Raw genomic sequence first — 21,034 nt, 5'->3', positions numbered from 1 at the left:
TGTGATGTTGAATCACTTTATTCCTCTATCTCACATTAAACAGGGTATCCAAGCAATGGAAACGGAAAGTATGTGGGGGGTCAGTATAGAGATTTCTTGGCTGACCTTATTGATTTTTGCCTCAATCACAATTTTTTCCTATTCCATGATAAGTTCTATTTACAAATTAGGGGTGTTACAATGGGTGCTGCCTTTGCACCAACATATGCGAACCTGTTCATGGGAGGTGGGAGGCCAATTATGTTTTCGGTGACCAGATGGCCCCATATATTCAATATATCTCACACTGGTTTCGTTATATTGACGATCTGATATTCCTATGGACAGGGGATATGGCAGCTCTGACCGAATTCCTGAACCTTCTCAATCATAATGATTTGAATATTAGATTGACTCATACAATCAGTGAGAAGAGTTTAGATTTTCTGGATGTGACACTTATTATCCAGGAAGATGGCTCTATCAGTACAGATCTATTTCGTAAAACCTCTGCGACCAATTCTATCATTTTGATAGCCATCATCCCATTTTCACCAAAAGAGGCATTCCGTTGGGGAATTTTTACGTCTTAGACGTAATTGCTCAGAACCAAACGCCTACAAGAAAGGGGATATTCACTGACTGTCATCCGGAGAACATTTTCTAGAGCTTTAAAAACCCCTAGAAATTCCTTATTAGAGGGTCGTAAACGATTGACATCCAATGTAGATCAACCTGATTTATCAGTACTTACAGCAAACAGTGGTCAACTATAGATACTATACTAAAAAAGCACTGGCACATTTTACACACTGACCCAACATTGGACAAATTATTGGGTCCAAGACCTTTGACCTGCTGCCGCAGGGCACCCAGTTTAAGGGATCGACTAGTAAAAAGCCATTTTTCTAGACCACCAATCAAACCCACACGAGTAGGCACATTTGCCTGTGGTAAATGCAGGGCTTGTGTCCTTATGTATAATCAGAATACTGTTACTGACAGGTTTGGTAAGATACATAAGATCATAAGATCACACAGTCATTCACTTGCACCACAGACAATGTCATTTACATGTTATTTTGTCCATGTAATAAGTTCTATATTGGCAAAACCAACAGGCCTTTTGAGAAACGCCTTCTGGAGCATGTCTCTAGTATTGAGAATGCACCAGAATGGGTTAAGAACCATAGAAAATTACCACCTGTTAGTCGGCATTTCATGGAATTTCATAATAATTCCAGCACTAATCTCAGAGCAATGGGTCTTTTTAAAGTCTCCCTAGGGATTAGAGGTGGTGACATTGAAACGTTTTTTTTAAAGAAATGATCAAGGTCTTGGGCCATTACAGAAAAGAATGGAGGGTGCGGAGGGGGGCATAGTTCTATTAATGCATTTAAAGGTGGATTGGATGTCTTCTTGGATAATCATGATAACCAGAGCTATAGTAATCTCAAGATATATAGTTTTATAACCATGGGGGCAGCCATTTAAGTACAGAATGCACAGAAATGGATCTCCATACCTTAAGTCTAATTAAAAATAATTAAAATATTAAATATACCAAATTGTATTGTTTTGCTTACAATAAAGATGAATTTTAATTTTATTACAGAGAGAAAAAAGAAATCATTTTTAAAAATGTTTAGTCATTTGACTATAATCAAAATCTATGGGAGAAGGCCTTCCTGTAATTCAGAGCTTTATAGATAACAGGTTTTCAGAAAAAAGATCACAGACCTGTAATGTGAAATTGTGGACAAAAAAATTTGCACGCTTTAAATATGACAAATAACATACATGCTTAAAGAGGACTAAACCAGTTTTCCACATTAACACAATCATTATTAAGAATACAATATTTTGTTATGCAACTTGACACAGATCTGAAAGGAACTTGGTGGGGGAGGGCTCTGGTGCGGGTCGTGCAGCCGGGCCCACCCCCACCCTCGTCTGCATGATTTTTCTCTGCGGCTGCAGCCGACTCCAGCCGGCTGCAACGCGCGCAATCTTCTGGGGGGGGGCATGCGGGGGGTGCGGGCCCTGGCCCAGTTGCACCCCCGGTAGTTACGCCCCTGAGGATGTTTCATCCTAATGCAGTGGGCTTTGGGCCCCCCAGTCCAACCATGTACGTTCGTCCACAAGTAGAGACCAGCATGGGTCAGTTTAGACAGACCCACGCCCATCCTAAACTCGATTAGTTCTATTCAACCCACACCCACTTACCCACATTAATTTCTTATATACTTGTACACCCTACCCACCCTCCAGTGTAAGAGTCACCTAAGCTGGATTTGATGTCATATAAACAAGTGACGTTGCACAACGGTCAGTTTTCACAAGTATACAGTGAATTTTAATTTTTCCACCTCCCAAATGGGCCACGCACCACACAGTCTGGACAGAGTCTTGACAGTTTTGCAGACATTCCAAGAGTTCCCATAGGTACTCAACCTGCTACAGGACTCTATCCACAAGTGTAGTTATTAGTTGACTTACTGCTGGCCACTTGAGTGTTTTAAAGTATTCTTTGGTTTATTGGCCTACAGAAGACCCATGGTCTGTGAGAGAAACCCACTTTTCTGACAGTGGGTTCATTATTGCCTTACAAAAGTACCTGTTAATTTCCCAATTTCCTTATGCCATTCACAGACTCAAGGCACTCAGTTACAGGAAGCTAAACGAGGCCAAAACAACACTGAACGTCATCCGTCTTTGACTGTAGGGATAGTGTTTTGCTCATTAAACAGATTTATGCTTTACCAAAAATATACAAGTATGCCTCTTCTGTCCACGGGACATGCTCCTATAAGGATTTATAAATCTATATTTCTTTAATTTTTTATATATAACTTCACAGACTGAAAGGAAAACCATGTGACTCAAGCTATTTCCCAACATCCCTTCCAGTTTCTCGTTTTCATTACAAGTGAGGTGCAGATTCTTTGAAAATCAAATGGGCTTCAGTCCCAGAATCCATCACTTCATCACAGAACAAGGAGAGGGAGGGGTTGGACTAATCAATTGGGGATGAGTTGGTACTTGCAGAACGAGCTGACTATTATGGTTTCCATTCACTTTGTGGAATAAGGTATGCCTGATCTTTATATTTGAAAGTTCGGATAGCCTTTCTGCACCTTTTTATTTAGGGATACTGTCATGGGAAAAAAAAAAAAAATTTTCAAAATGAATCAGTTAATAGTGCTGATTCAGCAGAATTCTGCACTGAATCCATTTCTCAAAAAAGAAAACAGATTTTTTTTATATTCAATTTTGAAATCTGACATGGGGCTAGACATACTGTCAATTTTCCAGCTGCCCCAAGTCATGTGACTTGTGCTCTGATAAACTTCAATCACTCTTTACTGCTGTACTGCAAGTTGGAGTGATATCACCGCCCTCCCTTCCCCCCCCCCCAGCAGCCAAACAAAAGAACAATGAACAATGGGAAGGTAACCAGATAGCAGCTCCCTAACACAAGATAACAGCTCCCTGGTAGATCTAAGAACAACACTCAATAGTAAAAACCCATGTCTCACTGAGACACATTCAGTTACATTGAGAAGGAAAAACAGCAGCCTGCCAGAAAGCATTTCTCTCCTAAAGTGCAGGCACAAGTCACATGACCAGGGGCAGCTGGGAAATTGACAAAATGTCTAGCCCCATGTCAGATTTCAAAATTGAATATAAAAAAATCTGTTTGCTCTTTTGAGAAATGGATTTCAGTGCAGAATTCTGCTGGAGTAGCACTATTAACTGATGCATTTTGAAAAAAACATGTTTTCCAATGACAGGATCCCTTTAAGCTCAACTAAATGTGCTTATGTCCCTTTAAGCTGAACTCACGCCCCAAAGTTTTTCTCCAAATGTGAATGGATGCCCGCATGTCCACTGATAGGATTTAGTGGTGAATAAAGCTAGAGTTTATTGTATGGTCCCCATGTATAATTTATCCCTCCTTAAGCACCACTTCTCCAATGTAAACAATCTCTATTTGGCCAAACTTTTCTCATACTGAAGACCGTTCATAGCCTTTATGAACTTAATCAATCTTTTTTCTAGTTTTCTCAATTTCATCAATATTCTTTTTAAGAATTGGAAACAAAATTTCACTGCATAGTCTAGATAAGGCTTTACCAGTGTGTTAATACAGTACCTTCTTGTCCTTTCTGCTGCTGACTGAATTTCTTACTACAACTAAATATACCCCCAGAATTAGACAAACTTAGTATCATCAAGGGTTGGTTGCATATTTTAAAATACCTTACATTTATCACATTGAATCAGCACTCTCTTATTATAGTTTTTTATTACCCAGTTGGGTAAGTGTTGGTTGCTAACTGGTCAACAGCAATGCAGGGATGTTTATCTCTATTTATACGCACCAGGCCCCTTGTAAAAGCTTCCAGTACCTTACTGTAGTTGGAGTAAGTGCTTTTAAATAAATCTAGCTTTCTATCCTATGACTCCTCAGTCACCACCCATTAAGTGAGCTGAGGAGACAGAGATGGCACCGTGTCCACATAAGTTTTCATTAAAGTCTCAAGTCCTTGTAAACGAAGACACATTAGTTACTCTTTTTGTAGTAGGTTGTAGTTCCAACCTGCAATCCTCATTTTGCCACCAAATATCAGTGAGAAGAAAACAGAATGATAACATCTACAGAGGAATAAGAATTTAATGAAATAAATAGGGGAGAGCAACAGAAATAGACAATGAAGGGAGACAGAACATGACATCCATTATCAGAAAACCCATTATCCAGAAAGCTCCAAATTACTGGAAGGCCATAATCAAATAATTAAAATTTTTAAAAAAGTATTCCCTTTTTCTCTGTAATAATAAAACAATACCTTGTACTTGATCCCAACTAAGATATAATTATTCCTTATTAGAAGTAAAACCAGCCTATTGGGGTTATTTAATGTTTAAAAGATATTTTATTTGATTTAAGGTATAGAGATCCAAATTACAGAAAGACTCCTTACCTCTTACCCAGAAAACCCCAAGTCCCAAGCATTCTGGATAACAGGTCCCATACCTGTATGCTCTAAAAGGTAGCCACTCCAAAAAGACTCTATGCTCCTATGCAGAAACATATTTCTTTAGATACCTTACCTATCAGGCAAAGAGTTAAGCTAGCAAATTGGTAAGTGTTAAAGCAAATACTGCTATTAAGCCAATGTTCTCATTTGGGGGGAAACATAGCTAGCAGAAACATTTGTATACAAGTCCTGAGTGGCAGGAACATTGTGGAGGTGGTATCTGCCTCTGATAAATCTCTGGGCTTTTCAGAAATAATGTACTTCTCTACGTAAACCAGAGATTACATGTTTTTTCTTTTTGGAAACATTCAAGAAGATAAAGCAACTTTTGCTCCCATTATTCCTAACGTAACAAATAAAAGAAAATGCAGGTGTCCTAACTCAGCACAGATTTTTGGCAGCAAAGCCTTTATCTCTCTCTCTCTCTCTCTCTCTCTCTCTCCCTCTCTCTCCCTCTCTCCCTCTCTCCCTCTCTCCCTCTCTCCCTCTCTCGGAAAAGACTATTGACATGGGAGATATATAACAGTAACATCATAAAATGTAAGTGTTTTAAAGTAATAAAAATATAATGCAGTGTTGTCCTGCACTGGTTAAACTGCTGTGTTTACTTCAGAAACACTACTTTTGTTTACATAAATAAGCTGCAAAAGGAGAAAAGGTTCAGGTTACACAGCAGATTCGCTCTGTAGAACATAATGCTGTTATCTGTTATCCACTATTTAACCTGTGCCTTATAGCCCTTTTTCTATTTCCACCATTGTTACACAGCAGCTTGTTTATATGAACTATAGTACTGTTTCTGAAGCAAACAGAGCAGTTTTACCAGGGCAGGGCAACAGTAGATGATATTTTTATTACTTTGACCCTTAGGTAGGTATGTGCTGGCAGGAAAATGCTCTGACTGCCAAGCACGTAGTACCTATGTGCTCAGCAGGTAAGAGCTTCCTCGATGAACTAGTGGCGTTTAACGCTATGCAGCGAGTCTTTTAAACCCAACACCCTTGGCAATGAGCCAAGGGAGCTGCCATACGGGTCCTACGATGCGATCGTCACAGGACCTGACTTTTTACCTCCTCCACGCGTGACCTCATCTTATTTGTCTCCGCCCACACACTTCCTGCATACTCCCTGGCAGGTTCTGCTTATGGTTGCCTCTGCTCTGCAATCTGGACCTCCAACTCTGCTAAGAACCACCCCCCCCAGGACTGCTAAGGACCCCCTTCACTTAGAAATGGTAAGTGCCCTTTTTTATTTGCACATTTACACAGACATACATGTATATTACTAGTTTTATTATAATTTGTTTTTTTGTTGCTTTTCTGGCTTTTTTTGTTTTGTTTTCCACGCATGTATACACTCACATACACACACATTTATATGCTTTTTAGAGCTGTACGTACACACACACACACACACTTTTTTGTTTAATTCTTCATTTTATCAGTTTCCCTCTTGTTTTTCCCCTAAACACTGTTGATTTCACATTGTGACTTTTGGATCAAGCATTCTGACCACTAACCACGCTGTTGGATCATTTATTTTGTTATTTCATTGATTTGTCTAATTATATTTGATTTTTGTGATCTTATTTATGCTTGCAGTGCTCTTATGTTTTTCTTTAGTGTCGTTTCCACTTTGATAATTTGGAGTAGAAACACAATTTTTAGCAATTTTGTATTTGTTAGATGGTGTACTTTTCAAAAACATATGGTTTTGGGGGGGGTCTTTGTACTTGTGGTCTTGTGGCACATAATACGCAGTCTGGGCTATGTTCACAGAAGGCGAATCGGCAGCCCAGAAGATTCATATTAATTTTTTTTTATTTGGGGTCCACACATGCCAGCTGCTTTGGTATATCTATGCATATTGGGCATCAAACTGTTCAGTAGACCTTTGGCATCAATATTTAGGGTGTTTTCTAATTGTATGTAAGAAATTTGGTAAGATAAATGCAGCAAATTGCAATATTTTTTGGCGATTTTCAGAAATTTCAAAAAAAACCTCTGCATTTAGCGTAGCTTTGCAGTATATTAGAAAGACATAATTAACCATTTGTTGTACCTTTTATTCCACATAAAACTGGCAGTGTTTTTAAATTAGTGTTAATGTAAGCCATCAAATAAGTATGCACTAGGTAGATTCCGGGGTCTTTACATGCCATGTACTTCGATAAACCTATGCACATTGGGCATCAAACTGTTCAGTGGACCCCAGATTTCATATTCTGAGTGATTTAATAGCCTGTGGGAAATAAGTTTCAACAGGGTGGAAGTTTTGAGGTGATTTTTGCCAAATTTAGGAAAGGTTTGCGGCTAGGGATAGGCATAGGCAAATTTTTTTGTCTTGTTTTGCCACGGAAATGACACCCATAGACTTGTATGGCTTTGCGCGCCAAAAAAATGAAAACAATTTTTTGACACCTATAGACTTTAATGGGCATCATTTTGCCGGCAGCACATTTTTGGCAAAACGAAACAGGTCAAATTCGCCCAACCCTATTTAAAGACATGCATAACCAATTTGGATTCGGGGAATGTGCATTTTCCAAAAATATATGGTTTTCTGGGGTGAACATACTTTTTTCTACCTTTGCCCACCCCAAAATGATGTAAATGTATTGATTTTGCAGTTCCTGAAATGACAGACCATATGGGGGGTCTTCATTTTGGGGTCCCTATATGCCACATGCTTAGGTAAACCTATTCATATTCAACATAAAACTGCTCTGTTGACTCCAGGCTTAATAGTATGTGGGAATAAGATAAGACACTTGCTAAAGGGCTATTTTAGCCCGAAACATGTCATGAATAAAACACTTTGCAGCAAGTTCTGCTAATTGGCTGATTTCCTTAGTGAACCATTGGAGCTTTGATTTTTATCTTGATACCTAATAGTATGTGGGAAATAAGATGTTGCAGGGTGGAAGTTTAGAGGTGACTTTTGGAAATATATCCAAAATCGCCAAATTTAGGAAAGGTTTGTGCCTTAGTGCTTTGGAGTAGAAAGACATGCATACCCAATTTGGATTCAGTGGAATGTGTACTTATGGTTTTCTTGGGTGAACTTACTTTTTTCTACCTTTGCCCACCCCAAAAATATATAAATGTGTTGATTTTGCAGTACAGTTCATATTGAACATAAAACTGTTTAGCGGACACCAGGCTTTCATATTTGGGGTTACTTATCTTGATACTTAATAGTATGTGGGAAATAAGATGCTGCAGGCTGGAAGTTTTGAGGGGATTTTTGGAAATGTCACCAAAATTGCCAAATTTAGGAAAGGTTTGCAGCTTGTTGCTTTGGAGTAGAAAGACATCTTCCTGGACTTCATCTGGAATTACAGAACTGATCCTGGCATTCATATTTACATTGGTATCTAATTATGTGTGGGAGATGATGCTGTAGATTGGAAGCTTTTGAGGTCATTTTCAAAAATTAACCAATTTCTATAAAAATTATACATTTAGGAAAGAACTGCAACTTAGTAGTTTGGAGTACATAGATATATTTACCAATTTTTGATTCTCCAGAATCAGTTTTTTCTAATAATGAGTAGTTTTCTAAGGTAAACCTACTGTTAGTGGAATGTTTGGCCTTGAAATCAGAAGTATGCCGTTTTGTGGAGAGGTGCTTTGGAAATTTGTTAGCGTACTTATTAGAGATTTTGATCTATACACGTGAGAAAGCTCCATAAAACTATATATATATTTGATATTGGCATGTTCAGGAGACATAGAACTTTCAAAATTGTGTTCTCGTACATAAAATAAATGATGTTTCTGATATATGTGATTGTACAATGTGAAACATGATTTTTTCATTTTATTAGACACTTATAAGCCTATTTTTTTTTTTTTACAGAAGTGGAATTAGACCAAACTTCTAGCATATTGTGAAAGCTCAAGTTGTCCTGAAAAAAATCAAAATATTGTTTTCCTGGGTAAATTAAAGACCCCACCTCCCCCAGGAAAGGCCCTTAAAGTGAAAGAGTACAAAATGTTCAAAAATGGTCTGGCAATAAAAGTACCAAATCAGCCAAATCGGATGGCAGCGAACGGGTAAAAACACTTCCATTTTTTGGTGTTAATGTTCGAGTTGCTTGTTTACATTTTATTGGTGTAGTGTGTAAAGATGTTGTGCTCCACAAGAAACAAGCACCCAACAATTGAGATAAGTAGAGAGTTATATCACATTTTCTCCAAAATTCTCTCTGCTGGGGGGGATTCTTAATGAAATTTGTGGGAAATGCAAGTGGAAAGTAAGTGGAAACTGATAACTTTTTTTGTATGTTTTGTATGTATGCAATTTCAACATATATTGGGAGCACAGAACAACTGTGGGGGGCCCTAACATGAATTTGCTGTGGGGTCCAGCAATATCTAGTTATGCCATTAACCACTAAAACAAGACCAAAAAAAAAAACAAAAAACTTTTGCTCCATTTTTTTCTGCAATGCCATTCATTTGTCCCATTAAAATGTCTGTGCTACACACAGGAAAACGAGTAGATCAGTTGCAAGTAGAAAGCAGCATCCAACTAATATGGTAAAGGTATGGAACATTTCAGCTATGAGGAAAGGCTGGCCAATTTGTGCTTGTTCACACTGGTGAAGAGGCACTTAAAGGGTGATATGATAACTAGGGTTTCCACCTTTTGCCAGATCTCACTCCAGTCAGGGATCGGGACGTGACGTAATGGTGGCAGAGCCATAACAGGGTGGAGATGTGACGTACCAGGGGTGGGTTGTGACATCAGGTGCAGGGCTATGATGTGGGTCAATAATATGGAAACCTACCCGGTTTTCCTAATTTGGTCAAAACCGGACAGGTGGCTACCCTAATGATAACTACAGTATGTACTGTATAAATATATAAGGGAATCATATAATAATCTCTCTAATGCTTTATTTACCAGTAGGTCTTTCCAGCAGACACAAGGGCACCCACTCTGATTAGAAGAAAGGAGATTCCATCTAAATATTCGGAGGGTGTTTTTTTTTTTACAGTGAGATCTGTCAAATGTGGAATTTTCTCCCCAAATCAGTCAGGTTGAACTTGATGGACATGTCTTTTTTTCAACCCAACTTACAATTAGGGACGCATTGCAGCTTCTAGTATAATGTAGAAATTTCTAAGGCTATTTTCAATTTTTTTTTTTTTTCGTTTTTTATATATCTCTTTGTTCAACATCTCTCTGGTGTGGAATTTCAGCAACTGTACGTGGGTGCTAGGGTCTAGTTTACCCTAGTAGCCAGGCAGCAGTTTGAATAAGAGACTGTAATAAAAAACTAAAATTAACAATAAAATTATAGCCCCACTGAACAGTGTTTTTTAGCTGCTGGGGTCAGTGACCCTCATCTGATAGCGGGAAAGGGGCAGAAAGTTAACTTAAAGTTAACGACCCATTTAACAATTTTCACTCTGCCCCAAATTTTGTAAAAAAAAAAAACTTGTCTTGCGCTTAATTTACCAAGCATCAATTTTTGATCTGTATAATGTAACTTATTTTTATATGGCTCTACTATACGTACAAATTTTTATTCAACGTTTTTAGCAGAGAGCCCCAATTATAATTTAAAATTATAATTTAAATATTTAATAATTTAAACAGTAAGTTTCTGAAAAAAGTTTGGGCCAGCTAACTGCCAGAACAGGCATGTCATCAGCAGCAGCCAGAAACAGCATCAGTGCAGGGCAGGGTCGGATCCTGGTGGGCCCCAGACTTGTCCATTGTCATAGTTTAAGAACGCAGTGCACTGATGATTGTAGAGACTTAGGACAGCTAAATGACTTGGAGTCAAATTGGAGGCGTTTCATAATACAGATGGACAATGACCCAAAACATACAGCCAAAGCAAACCAGGAGTTTATTAAAGCAAAGAGGTGGAAAATTCTTGAATGGCCAAGTCAGTCACCTGATCTGAACCCAATTGAGCATACATGTCACGGTCGGCACCCTAAATCCAGAAACAATGCTAAGCACCCTGTTCTCGGCTCTTGCTTCTGCCTTTAACAGCCGCCTTTCACCTCGGGAGGAGCCCTCGGCTAATCGGATGCCGCCAGGTCTTCTTAAGAGAGGTGCCAAGTGAAGGGTACTGGATGAGTAAAGGGGCACGATGATAAAGCAAAGTCTTTTGGGCAGAAGGTCACAGTACAAAGCAGGCAGAATTCAAATGGAGTCAGACAGGTGGGGGTCAAAGCCTGAGATCAATCAAGAATGGACGGAATACAGATATCAGAATAGTTGGTTACCAGGCAGAAGTTGGGATCACAGAAGTCAGGAAAAGTCAGACAGGCAGGGTCAAAACAGATATCAGAACACAGGATTTACACAGGAATAGCACCAGGAACTCTCACAAGATGAACCTATAACGGGCAATGAATAAGGTACCAAGTCCCCTTTAAATAGTTTGAATTTGGCGCCATTGCGCACTGACGTCATTACGCATATAAATATAGCAGAGGTACGTCATGCGGCGCATTAGAGGAAGAAGACTGGTGTGGCGGGCATCCCCGTTGGCCCACTAGTCCTCACAATACATTTCACTTGTTGAAGACTAAACTTCGGACAGAAAGACCCGCAGACAAACACCAACTGAAAGCCACTGCGGCAAAAGCCTGGCAGAGCATTAAAAAGGAGGAAACCTAGAATCTGGTGATTCATGAGTTCAAGACTTCAGGCTGTCATTGCCAGGAAAGTATTAGAAATTAACATTTTATTTTCAGTCTTTTAATTTGTCCAATTACTTTTTTCTGGTTTGCAGCACCCCCCCCCCCCATACCCACCCCTATCAATTAAATGTGGCCCTATGCTTTTAACCGCACCATATTAATACACTTTTTTTTAAAAAAAGATGGTTTGGGCAATCACTCTCTCTTAAAAGCTGCAAGTTAGCAGTGGGGGATGATTTAGCCCTCAGACAGAAACCAAGGTTCAGCAGACTTCTACTTTTACTAATGCTATTATGCAGAGAGACACAGGATCCTCAATACTATGACTGGAGGTAAACAAGTTAGGGACCGCCATATGGGGTTTACCTTGACGTGGTATGGTGGCTTTTCAACTTTATGATCATAACTTTGTAACTAAAAACCCCTGTCTTTGTTAACACATGCATTTGCATATTTACTGAATTACTTAGACAGGGGCCCAGGGAATGTGCACTGACCCATTTGGTTATGTCAGTAGCACTTCCCTTATACTTGTATACATTTTTACTTAGCAATGTGGGTGCGCCCACAACCCCCCTTTTGTATTTGCAATTACTTTTGAGCCCCTGAAATTAAGTCATCATGTTAAAAAAAGGCTTTAGTTCCTCACATTTTTATGCAATCTTTTTGTTCAATCCACTGAATTAAAGAAGAAAGTCTGCAGTTCAACTGCATCTGAGTTGTTTCATTTAAAATACAGAACCACAATTAGAAAAGAAAGTTGTCTATGTCCAAATATTTATGGACCTAACTGTATATAAGCTCCTATCAGCATTCATCTGTACTGGAAGTTAGTTAATTGGAGAAGGCCAGGTCAACTGACCATACACTATTCTGGGGCACGGATCATTAACTATTCTAGATTTTCTAGGTTACTTGTTTTAGTTTTTAAATTCAGTCCTATATTACGACAGTAATGGTTGTGGTCCAGACCGTGCCCGGGGGGGGGGGGGGTTGCGGTCCCAGTTGTAAATTTTCGCCCGAGGCCATTGGGTGTCTAGTTATGCTACTACTACTGCTGTGCACTCCAGTAGTAGTAGGGTAGGGATAGACCGACAAAAAGTTGTTATAGCATGCTTGTCCAATATATAGCTCCACATTGCTGAATGTTTTTTATATCCTAAAATTAAGTTTCACTGGTAGGGATGTAGCGAACTGTTCGCCGGCGAACTAGTTCGCGCGAACTTCGACTGTTCGCGTCCGCCGCAAGTTCGCGAACGACGCGCGACGTTCGCCAATAGGCGTTCGCGTCAAAATCGTTCGACCATTCGACCATTCGATCGCTAAAATCGAACGATTGTCGTTCGAATCGAACGATCGAAGCCATTGGATTGAATGAAATCATTCGATCGAATGGCTTCGATCGTTCGATTCGAACGAAAATCGTTCGATCGAACGATTAAAATCCTTCGATCGTTCGAATCGAACGATTTTCGGATGTTCGAAGTTCGCGAACTGTTCGCATTTTTTGCCGGTGTTCGCGAACGGCGTTCGCGAACACATACTCGGCAGTTCGCTACATCCCTATTCACTGGTAAACTTGTGGTAAAATCAATAGAACAGTCAGGCCATGGGCACTTGGAGTGTTTCCTCCTCTTCTCTCAGCAAGGTAGGAACTAGGGGTAGGCAGAAGAGGCACCTGACTAGGGATCAAAGCTATGGGCCGCTGGGCAGGTACCCGTTCAAAGGTTTTCTGCCTACCACTAGTCCGGGTTGTTCGATCCCCTGCTCTTCTCCTCCCTCCCCTCGTCACTCCCCTCCATCCTTTCATCACTCCCTCCCTCCCCTTGTCACTTCCATCCCTCTGTCATGACCCTGTCCTTCCCCTTCCCTTAAACTCCATGGCGGATGCGCACTCGCGCCTGTGTGCTGTCGCGAGTGTGTGCGCCACACGCTTAAAGGGGCCCTGTCTCTCAGTCTGATTTTTTTTCTGGAGGCTGGGATAAGCAAACCGATTCATTATTTGCCTTTTTCTGCTGACTCATTCCAGCTTTTGAACAGGGGTCACTGACCCCATCTAAAAAACAAATGCTCTGTAAGGCTACACATTTATTTCTATTGCTACTTTTTATTACTCGTCTTTCTATTCAGGCCTCTCCTATTCATATTCCAGTCTCTTATTCAAAACAGTGCATGGTTGCTAGGGTAATTTGGACTCTAGCAACCAGATTACTGAAATTGCAAACTGGAGAACTGCTAAATGAAAAGCCAAATAAGTAAAAATCAAAAATATGAAAATATGAAAACCAGTTGCAAATTGTCTCAGAATATCACTCTCTACATCATACTAAAAGTTAACCAAAAGGTGAACAACCCCTTTAAAGGAGAAGGAAAGCTACGGAGGCATTTTATTGCCAATAGATTAGCTGCAATAGTGCAAGCTAGAATGTTATATTTATTCTGTAGAATGTTTTACCATACCTAAAAAGCTCTATGTAACTATGTTACTTGTAGTGATGTGCGGGCCAGGTTGATACCAGCGGGAACCGGGGGACGGGTCCAGGTCGAGCTCTTCCTCCTGCTCTCCCTGCCCGCCACCTTCAACAAACTATACTTGTTAGGTTAGGTCACATGAGCCAATTAACAGACAGAATTCTGTCTTTTGCTTCCACACTTCTTCCTGTTATAGTTAGAGCTGTAATATTTCTGGTTAGGTGATCTCTGAGGCAGCACAAAGACCATTACAAAATGGTGGTTAAAGCAAGAGATGTAAAAAGGCAATATTTACTTAAATATATATTCCAGTTTGATAAGATTCTTTAATATGCCACTTAATTTCATATACAATATCTGTTGCTCAAGTATCATTTTGGGGGTATAGTTTCCTTTAAGGCAAGTTTTGCATCATGCCAAAATCTTGTTTATACACTAGAATGCGAACTCTGATGCCCATTCCCGTGCACTGGCTACACAATTAGATGGTGAGGAGGAAGGAGAAATGTGAGGAGTAAAATTCTAGAAAGAGTAGAATGGAAAGTGAAAGTAATTTCCTGCCCCACCTCTATGTCTAAGACACCGAAGAGGGTCAGGCAATACATAGTTGACAGCTGAGCTTTTTAAATGAGTTTATAAGAAGTATGGATGCTTTAATAAAAAAAGGGGGAAAAAAAAGAAATTGGGTTTAATGTTTTATTTGGAAATTACTTTTATTATACAACTTATTATGTCTGGGTGACATTGTGACAAGTATTACTGTGGCAAGTATTACTGTAGTATGGCAATTTAAGTACCTGTGCTAATATTGTAGTTTGCTGTTCTGTAATTGTTTTACAGTTTTGTGGAATGGACCTCTTTACAAAGATAATTACTTCATACTTTAGATATTCAGCAAAATTGAGAGCTGATGGGTAGAGTATTGCCATATAGTCAATGAATCACTGCACTCAACACATTCTCCCGGCTCTCTTCACCATTCAATTGTGTAACCAGTGCATGGGGATGGACATCAGGCCCTTATTCTAGTGCTCAAACAAAATTATGAAATTATGCAAGGCTTGCCTTAATAACATTGTCCACAAAATGGCTCCTGCCTGCTTGTTATAATAATGTATTCCCAGACCGTAGGAAACAACATTCAAATAATTTATATAGTGTAATTAGTGTTCATTTTGCTTGACTAACGTGATAAAATAGGATTTTGAATAATTTTTTCGGGTGGCGGGTCCCCTTTAACTACTGTAAATAAACTACTGCAATGGAATTATAGTCAATGATGTAACAATTTATATATTCTTAGATTCAATTTATATATATACTTTCTGTCTTCTTCCATCTGTCATTTTTAGATCCACTAGAAGGGATACATTTTTATGCAAAGCAGAACAAATGCTGGGAAGGAATTCCAGGATTGCTAATAAAATTTACGTGGAATACCCTATAGGCTGTATCTTCCCACTGGCACACATATGTGCACAATGTGCGAATGCACCAACTCACTCGTTATACTGTATACATGCTACATGCTTGTGACATAGGATTTGGCAAAATATCAGCTAAATAATGTGTTTTGTACAGTATGTGCTACTGGGCCAGTATGGAAAATAGTATGTATACATGTGTCACATATATCATGACAAGTAAACAACATGTACAGTACTTAGGTTTAAAGTATAATTACCAGAGTTATTACAAATAAATGATAATCAGAATATTGTAGTTTTGTAGTAACTGCATATTATAGCTTGTCTCTGATATATATGCTGCTAAAATAGTAAAGTATTTATCTGTATGAGTAGTCCATCCAATGTATGTGTCAGTAAGCTAGTGCTAAAAAATTAATAGAGCATAAATTGGCAATGGCAAAAGTTGCCATAGCAACCATCTATTGAGCAGGTAAACTGATAGTAAACCCTTGTGTTGCTATGGCTACATGCTTATATCATAAGTGTTGAAGACCTGATATAATGGTGATCCTTTAGCTGTTGGCAAATTATTATAGTTATAAAAGGTATGGGATCTGTTATCCAGAAAGCTCTGAATTAGAGAAAGAATTCCCGTAAACTGTATTCTAACCAAATAATTACAATTTTACAACTGATATCCTTTCTCTCTGCAATAATCAAACAATACCTTGTACTTAATCCCAACTAAGATATAATTAGTCCTTATTGGTGGTAGAACAATACTGTTTGATTTATTTAATGTTTAAATTATTTTTTTTAGTGAATGAAATTACAGATCCAAATTACAGAAAGACTCCTTATCTGGAAAACCACAGGTACTGAGCATTCTGGATAACAGGTCCCATACCTGTATATTACTAATATATTGCAATCTCTTTGTATTGTAACCTTCCCTATGTAAGGATGTGAAAGACTTTGTGGCAGCCTGTGCCATGTCTAAGTCCAGCCACTCTCGCCCTAGTGGGCTATTACACCTCTGCCCATTCCTTCTCATGCTTGGACTCATTGGCTATGGACTATATTATCGAATTACCCCATTTCATGGGAAACACCGTGATATGGGTGGTTATTGACCACTTCAGCAAGATGCCACACTTTATCCCTCTCTGCAAGCTTCCCTCTGCCATTGAACTCTCTCAGTTGTTCATCCAATAAATCTTCCGACTCCATGGCTTTCCAGTGCAGATTGTATCTGACAGAGGTTCCCAGTTTGCATACAAGTTCTCTTTGTGTAAAGACTTGGGTAGCGGAATTTGCAGATAACAACGCTGGTCATGCCTCCTCTGGTAGATCGCCCTTTGTGATCGTGTATGGGCAATATCCACAAGCCTTCCTCTTGTCTGATGTTCCTGCAGCTGAAGATCACGTTACCTACATGTCTGTCATTTGGTCAGCTACCCAAGTTAATTTAGAGAAGAGTTCCCGGTCTCACTAGAACTATGCGGATCTTAGAAGGAAATCTTCTTAGTGATGGGTGAATTTGCGCTTTTTGCGTTTTTGATGCCGGCGCCCATTTTTGACGGCGGCGCCCGTTTTTTCGGAAAATTTTTTTTTTTGACGCCGGCGAATTTTTTCCGCGAATTTTCGTTGGTGTTTCGAATTTCGAGTTTCGAATTTATTCGCTGGCGGCGAATTGCGCAAATTCGCTGCGAATTTGCGCCTGGCGAATAAATTCGCCCATCACTAATTCTTCTCCTTTATATAAAGTTGGGGACAAAGTGTGCCTTTCAATGAGGAACATTCATCTCAAGGTTCCCTCCCCCAAGTTGGGTCCAAGATTTGTTGGTCCATTTCCCATCAAGAAGATAAGTAATCCTGTGGATGTCAGACTCCAGCTTCTCCCTGAGATGCGAATCCCTAAAGTGTTACATGTGTCTCTGTTGAAACCAGCCATTTCTAATGGCTTCTCTTCTGAGCAAACATCTCCTTCTTCTGTCACTGTGGATGGCCAACAGGAATACGAGGTAGAGAAGATCTTGGACTCAAGAATCTCCAGAGGGTCCCTTCAGTTCTTGATCCAGTGGAAAGGTTTCGATCCAGAAGAGTGTTCCCGATAGCACTCCCATCTCCGTCTGCGATGCTCCCAAGATGGCGGGCGACGATAGCCGTCACATGGGTTATGGCTTGGATTTTGCTACACTACAAGAGTCAAGAGTGAGTTTATTGTCATTTCATCCATATACGTTTGTACAGTACACAGTGAAACTAAACAATGTTCCTCAACAGACAAAAAGTGCAAAAATATGCAAGACAGGGCAGCATAGTGCAGGGACAGGACAAGACAGTGCACACTCTGCAGATGTAATATGTTAAGTAAATTAAGCTAAATGTCAGACATGATGGGTGTATCATTGTGATATGATAGCAGTAAGAACATGATAAAGTGCAGATGTGCTCATGTGGCATACAGTGGCTGTGTAACATTGTGGTACATAGTAAGGTCAGATGGAGTGTGCGTGTGAGAGAGATCTGTCCGGTCGATTACTCCTGATCATGGGCAGCCACAGATAGGGGCAGGGGGGCACTTGCCCCCCCCTGGACTTGTACTTTATAATTAAGGATATTCTCTTGCCAGGCGGGATGCAAACATTGTGCATACCAGAGCTATGTTGCCGATGCCTCCCAAGACTTCTATTTATATCTCTGCAAGGTTCCGCACTCGCTCTTTCTTTATTCTGTCCTGCTATATCCTCCACAATCATGGTCTGCAGTGATTGGTATAAGCTATGTATATATAATATAAGCAGTTTGAATCTGCCTCCCATCCAATCGCACAGCTCTTGCTGTTTGGACTTTCAAACCCTGCCCAAATGTTTTAATGTAAAGAAAGCGCGCAAGTCAAAGTGCGGGTTGGTCAGGGGCAACTGTATCTGGACTGTACTATCTGCTCTTTTCTATGTAGAAGTGAGTCTCTGGCTCATAGAGCAGAGCACATATGGCATATCACTCGCCTGCAACAACGGACGTGTATGCATTGTGTGTTTGTGTACTAACAGAGCTGTAGTCACTGCTCCGTCCTGCCATTTATAATGTGCTTATCTCCCCATCATGTGATCTCAGCTCCTCTGCAGAGTGCTTATTTTACTCCTGTGCTCCGTGCCCCCATATCAGTCATTGTACTTTTCCGTCTTCTCCTTTCGAACTATATGTTCTCCTTCCTTGCCCCTCCCAGAGCCGGGCCAACCCGGCCAGGCACCCTAGGCAACCTGACGGGCCACGGCGCCGGCTCTGTGCGCACTCGACTGCGCATGCGCGAAGTTTCACTCCAGCGCGCATGCGTGATATGTGTACGTGCATGCGCAGAAGAGCATTTGTGCGCAAAACACCAGCGGCAGTCGTGGAGAGACGGGACCGGACACGGGGTAGGCGACAGAGCAGGTACGTGCCTGGTGCCCCTCAGCTTTGCGCCCTAGGCACGTGCCTACCCCTAGTTCCAGCCCTGGCTCCTCCGTACTGTTTTCACATCTTCTTCCTCAAGCTTCCCTCCTACCCTCTCTGTACTTGAAATTTAGTGCTCCTCTGCAAAGCACATATTTTACTTTGGTGCTCCAACCTCCCCCCCCCCAGTCACTGTACTTTTCCTTCTTCTACCTCCGACTTCAGCCTTATTTGATACTGTATTTCACTGCTCATTTTCCATGTAATTTTAACAAATCACGTTTTAGAAGGCATTTCCAATTTTTAAAAAAGCCACTTTGCTATGTTTTTTTATTGCAGCCAACGATTAATAAATGGGAAGTACTAAGATTAGCATACATTAAATTTAATAGGAACATAAGCATTAGCATATTAATATGAGCTTTGCTTGGCTTTTTTAAGCAATGCCTGCTTGAACATGATTGGTTAAAATTAAATAATTAAAAGGCTATTGGATGGAAGTTTGCAGAATTAATTAAAAAAAAAAAGGGCAGGAAGTTAAAGGGATTCTGTCATCGGAAAACATGTTTTTTTCAAAACGCATCAGTTAATAGTGCTACTCCAGCAGAATTCTGCACTGAAATCCATTTCTCAAAAGAGCTAACAGATTTGTTTATATTCAATTTTGAAATCTGACATGGGGCTAGACATTTTGTCAATTTCCCAGCTGCCCCTGGTCATGTGACTTGTGCCTGCACTTTAGGAGAGAAATGCTTTCTGGCAGGCTGCTGTTTTTCCTTCCCAATGTAACTGAAGGAGTCTCAGTGGGACATGGGTTTTTTCTATTGAGTGTTGTTCTTAGATCTACCAGGCAGCTGTTATCTTGTGTTAGGGAGCTGTTATCTGGTTACCTTCCCATTGTTCTTTTGTTTGGCTGCTGGGGAGAAAAAGGGAGGGGATGATATCACCCTAACTGGCAGTACAGCAGTAAAGAGTGATTGAAGTTTCTCAGAGCACAAGTCACATGACTTGGGGCAGCTGGGAAATTGACAATATGTCTAGCCCCATGTCAGATTTCAAAATTGAATATAAAAAAAATCTGTCTCTTTTGAGAAATGAATTTCAGTGCAGAATTCTGCTGAAGCAGCACTATTAACTGATTCATTTTGGAAAAAATTTTTTTTTTCCCATGATAGTATCCCTTTAAGATGGGCACCACATTAAACATGAACAGTGTAAAATAAAGTAGTAAATAAGAGTGAAGTTGGAGGGAGGAGAAGGAAAAGTACAATGACTGAGGGGGGGAGCACAAAAGTAAAATACTGCACTTTGCAAAGGAGTAAGATCTCAATTTGATTTGTGGCCAGGACAGAGACACAATGGCGGCAATCAAAGCATGATATATGGCAGGACTGGGGAGTGACTACAGCTTTTTACCATGTGTGAGTACAATTCCTGACAGACTGCATTTATCTATACATGAAATTGCCTCTGTGCTACCCTGCTATGGGTTCTGGGGGTATTCTATACATGAAATTTCAACAATGCCATCCTGGTTTAGTTGGGGGCATGGCCACAAAATTGGGTGTGGTCTCTAAAAAAATTTGTGGCGCACTGCGTGGGTAGGAATTTGTGTAATATGTTTTCTTCCTTGCCCCCCCTCCCCTGGAAAATTTTCTGCGGATGCCCATGCTCCTGATCCCTTTTGATACCGCAAACTTGGACTTTATCCCTAAAGCTTCCTCATCGGTCCAGACTACTCCCTCTGGGAGCTGATAGGCCCCTGACAAATATCCTTTAAGAATGAGAGCCTTGTCTCCTGGAGAAAGATTATGCATCTGCATCACATTGCTTAAAGAATTCATATGCCAAAAAAATTGACTTTCTACTCTTGATACTACAGGTATTAACTGTAAGAAAATCAAGGGACAGATCCATTTTTGAGGTTTCTTTTCCCAGATCCTCCCCTGTTTCCATGCACTCCCCTCATCTAAAGACTCACACTCTAAGTCTAAAGATGTCATCCACATCTTTTTTTACT

The 21,034-nt window shown here is 40.1% G+C and overlaps 1 protein-coding gene across 2 annotated transcripts in view; it reads right to left on the bottom strand.

Annotated features, from left to right (window-relative positions):
• LOC108698296 (astrotactin-2-like) overlaps window positions 1-21,034 on the bottom strand; it is a 1,031,088-nt gene that overhangs the window by 78,326 nt on the left and 931,728 nt on the right. The window contains exon 20 of one of the 2 annotated variants that reach the window (XM_041572527.1): window positions 17,301-17,775. The exons of the other annotated variant lie outside the window; for it this stretch is intronic. Coding sequence (XP_041428461.1) covers window positions 17,754-17,775 — 22 coding nt within the window. The 3' untranslated portion in view covers window positions 17,301-17,753. Of the gene's footprint in view, window positions 1-17,300; window positions 17,776-21,034 lie in introns of those variants that run through there. 2 annotated transcript variants of the gene reach the window in all.

This window comes from Xenopus laevis, chromosome 8L (genome assembly GCF_017654675.1).
Source record: "Xenopus laevis strain J_2021 chromosome 8L, Xenopus_laevis_v10.1, whole genome shotgun sequence".
In the NCBI taxonomy this organism is placed as follows: Eukaryota; Metazoa; Chordata; class Amphibia; order Anura; family Pipidae; genus Xenopus; species Xenopus laevis.
This window is presented reverse-complemented; position numbering and strand designations above follow the sequence as displayed.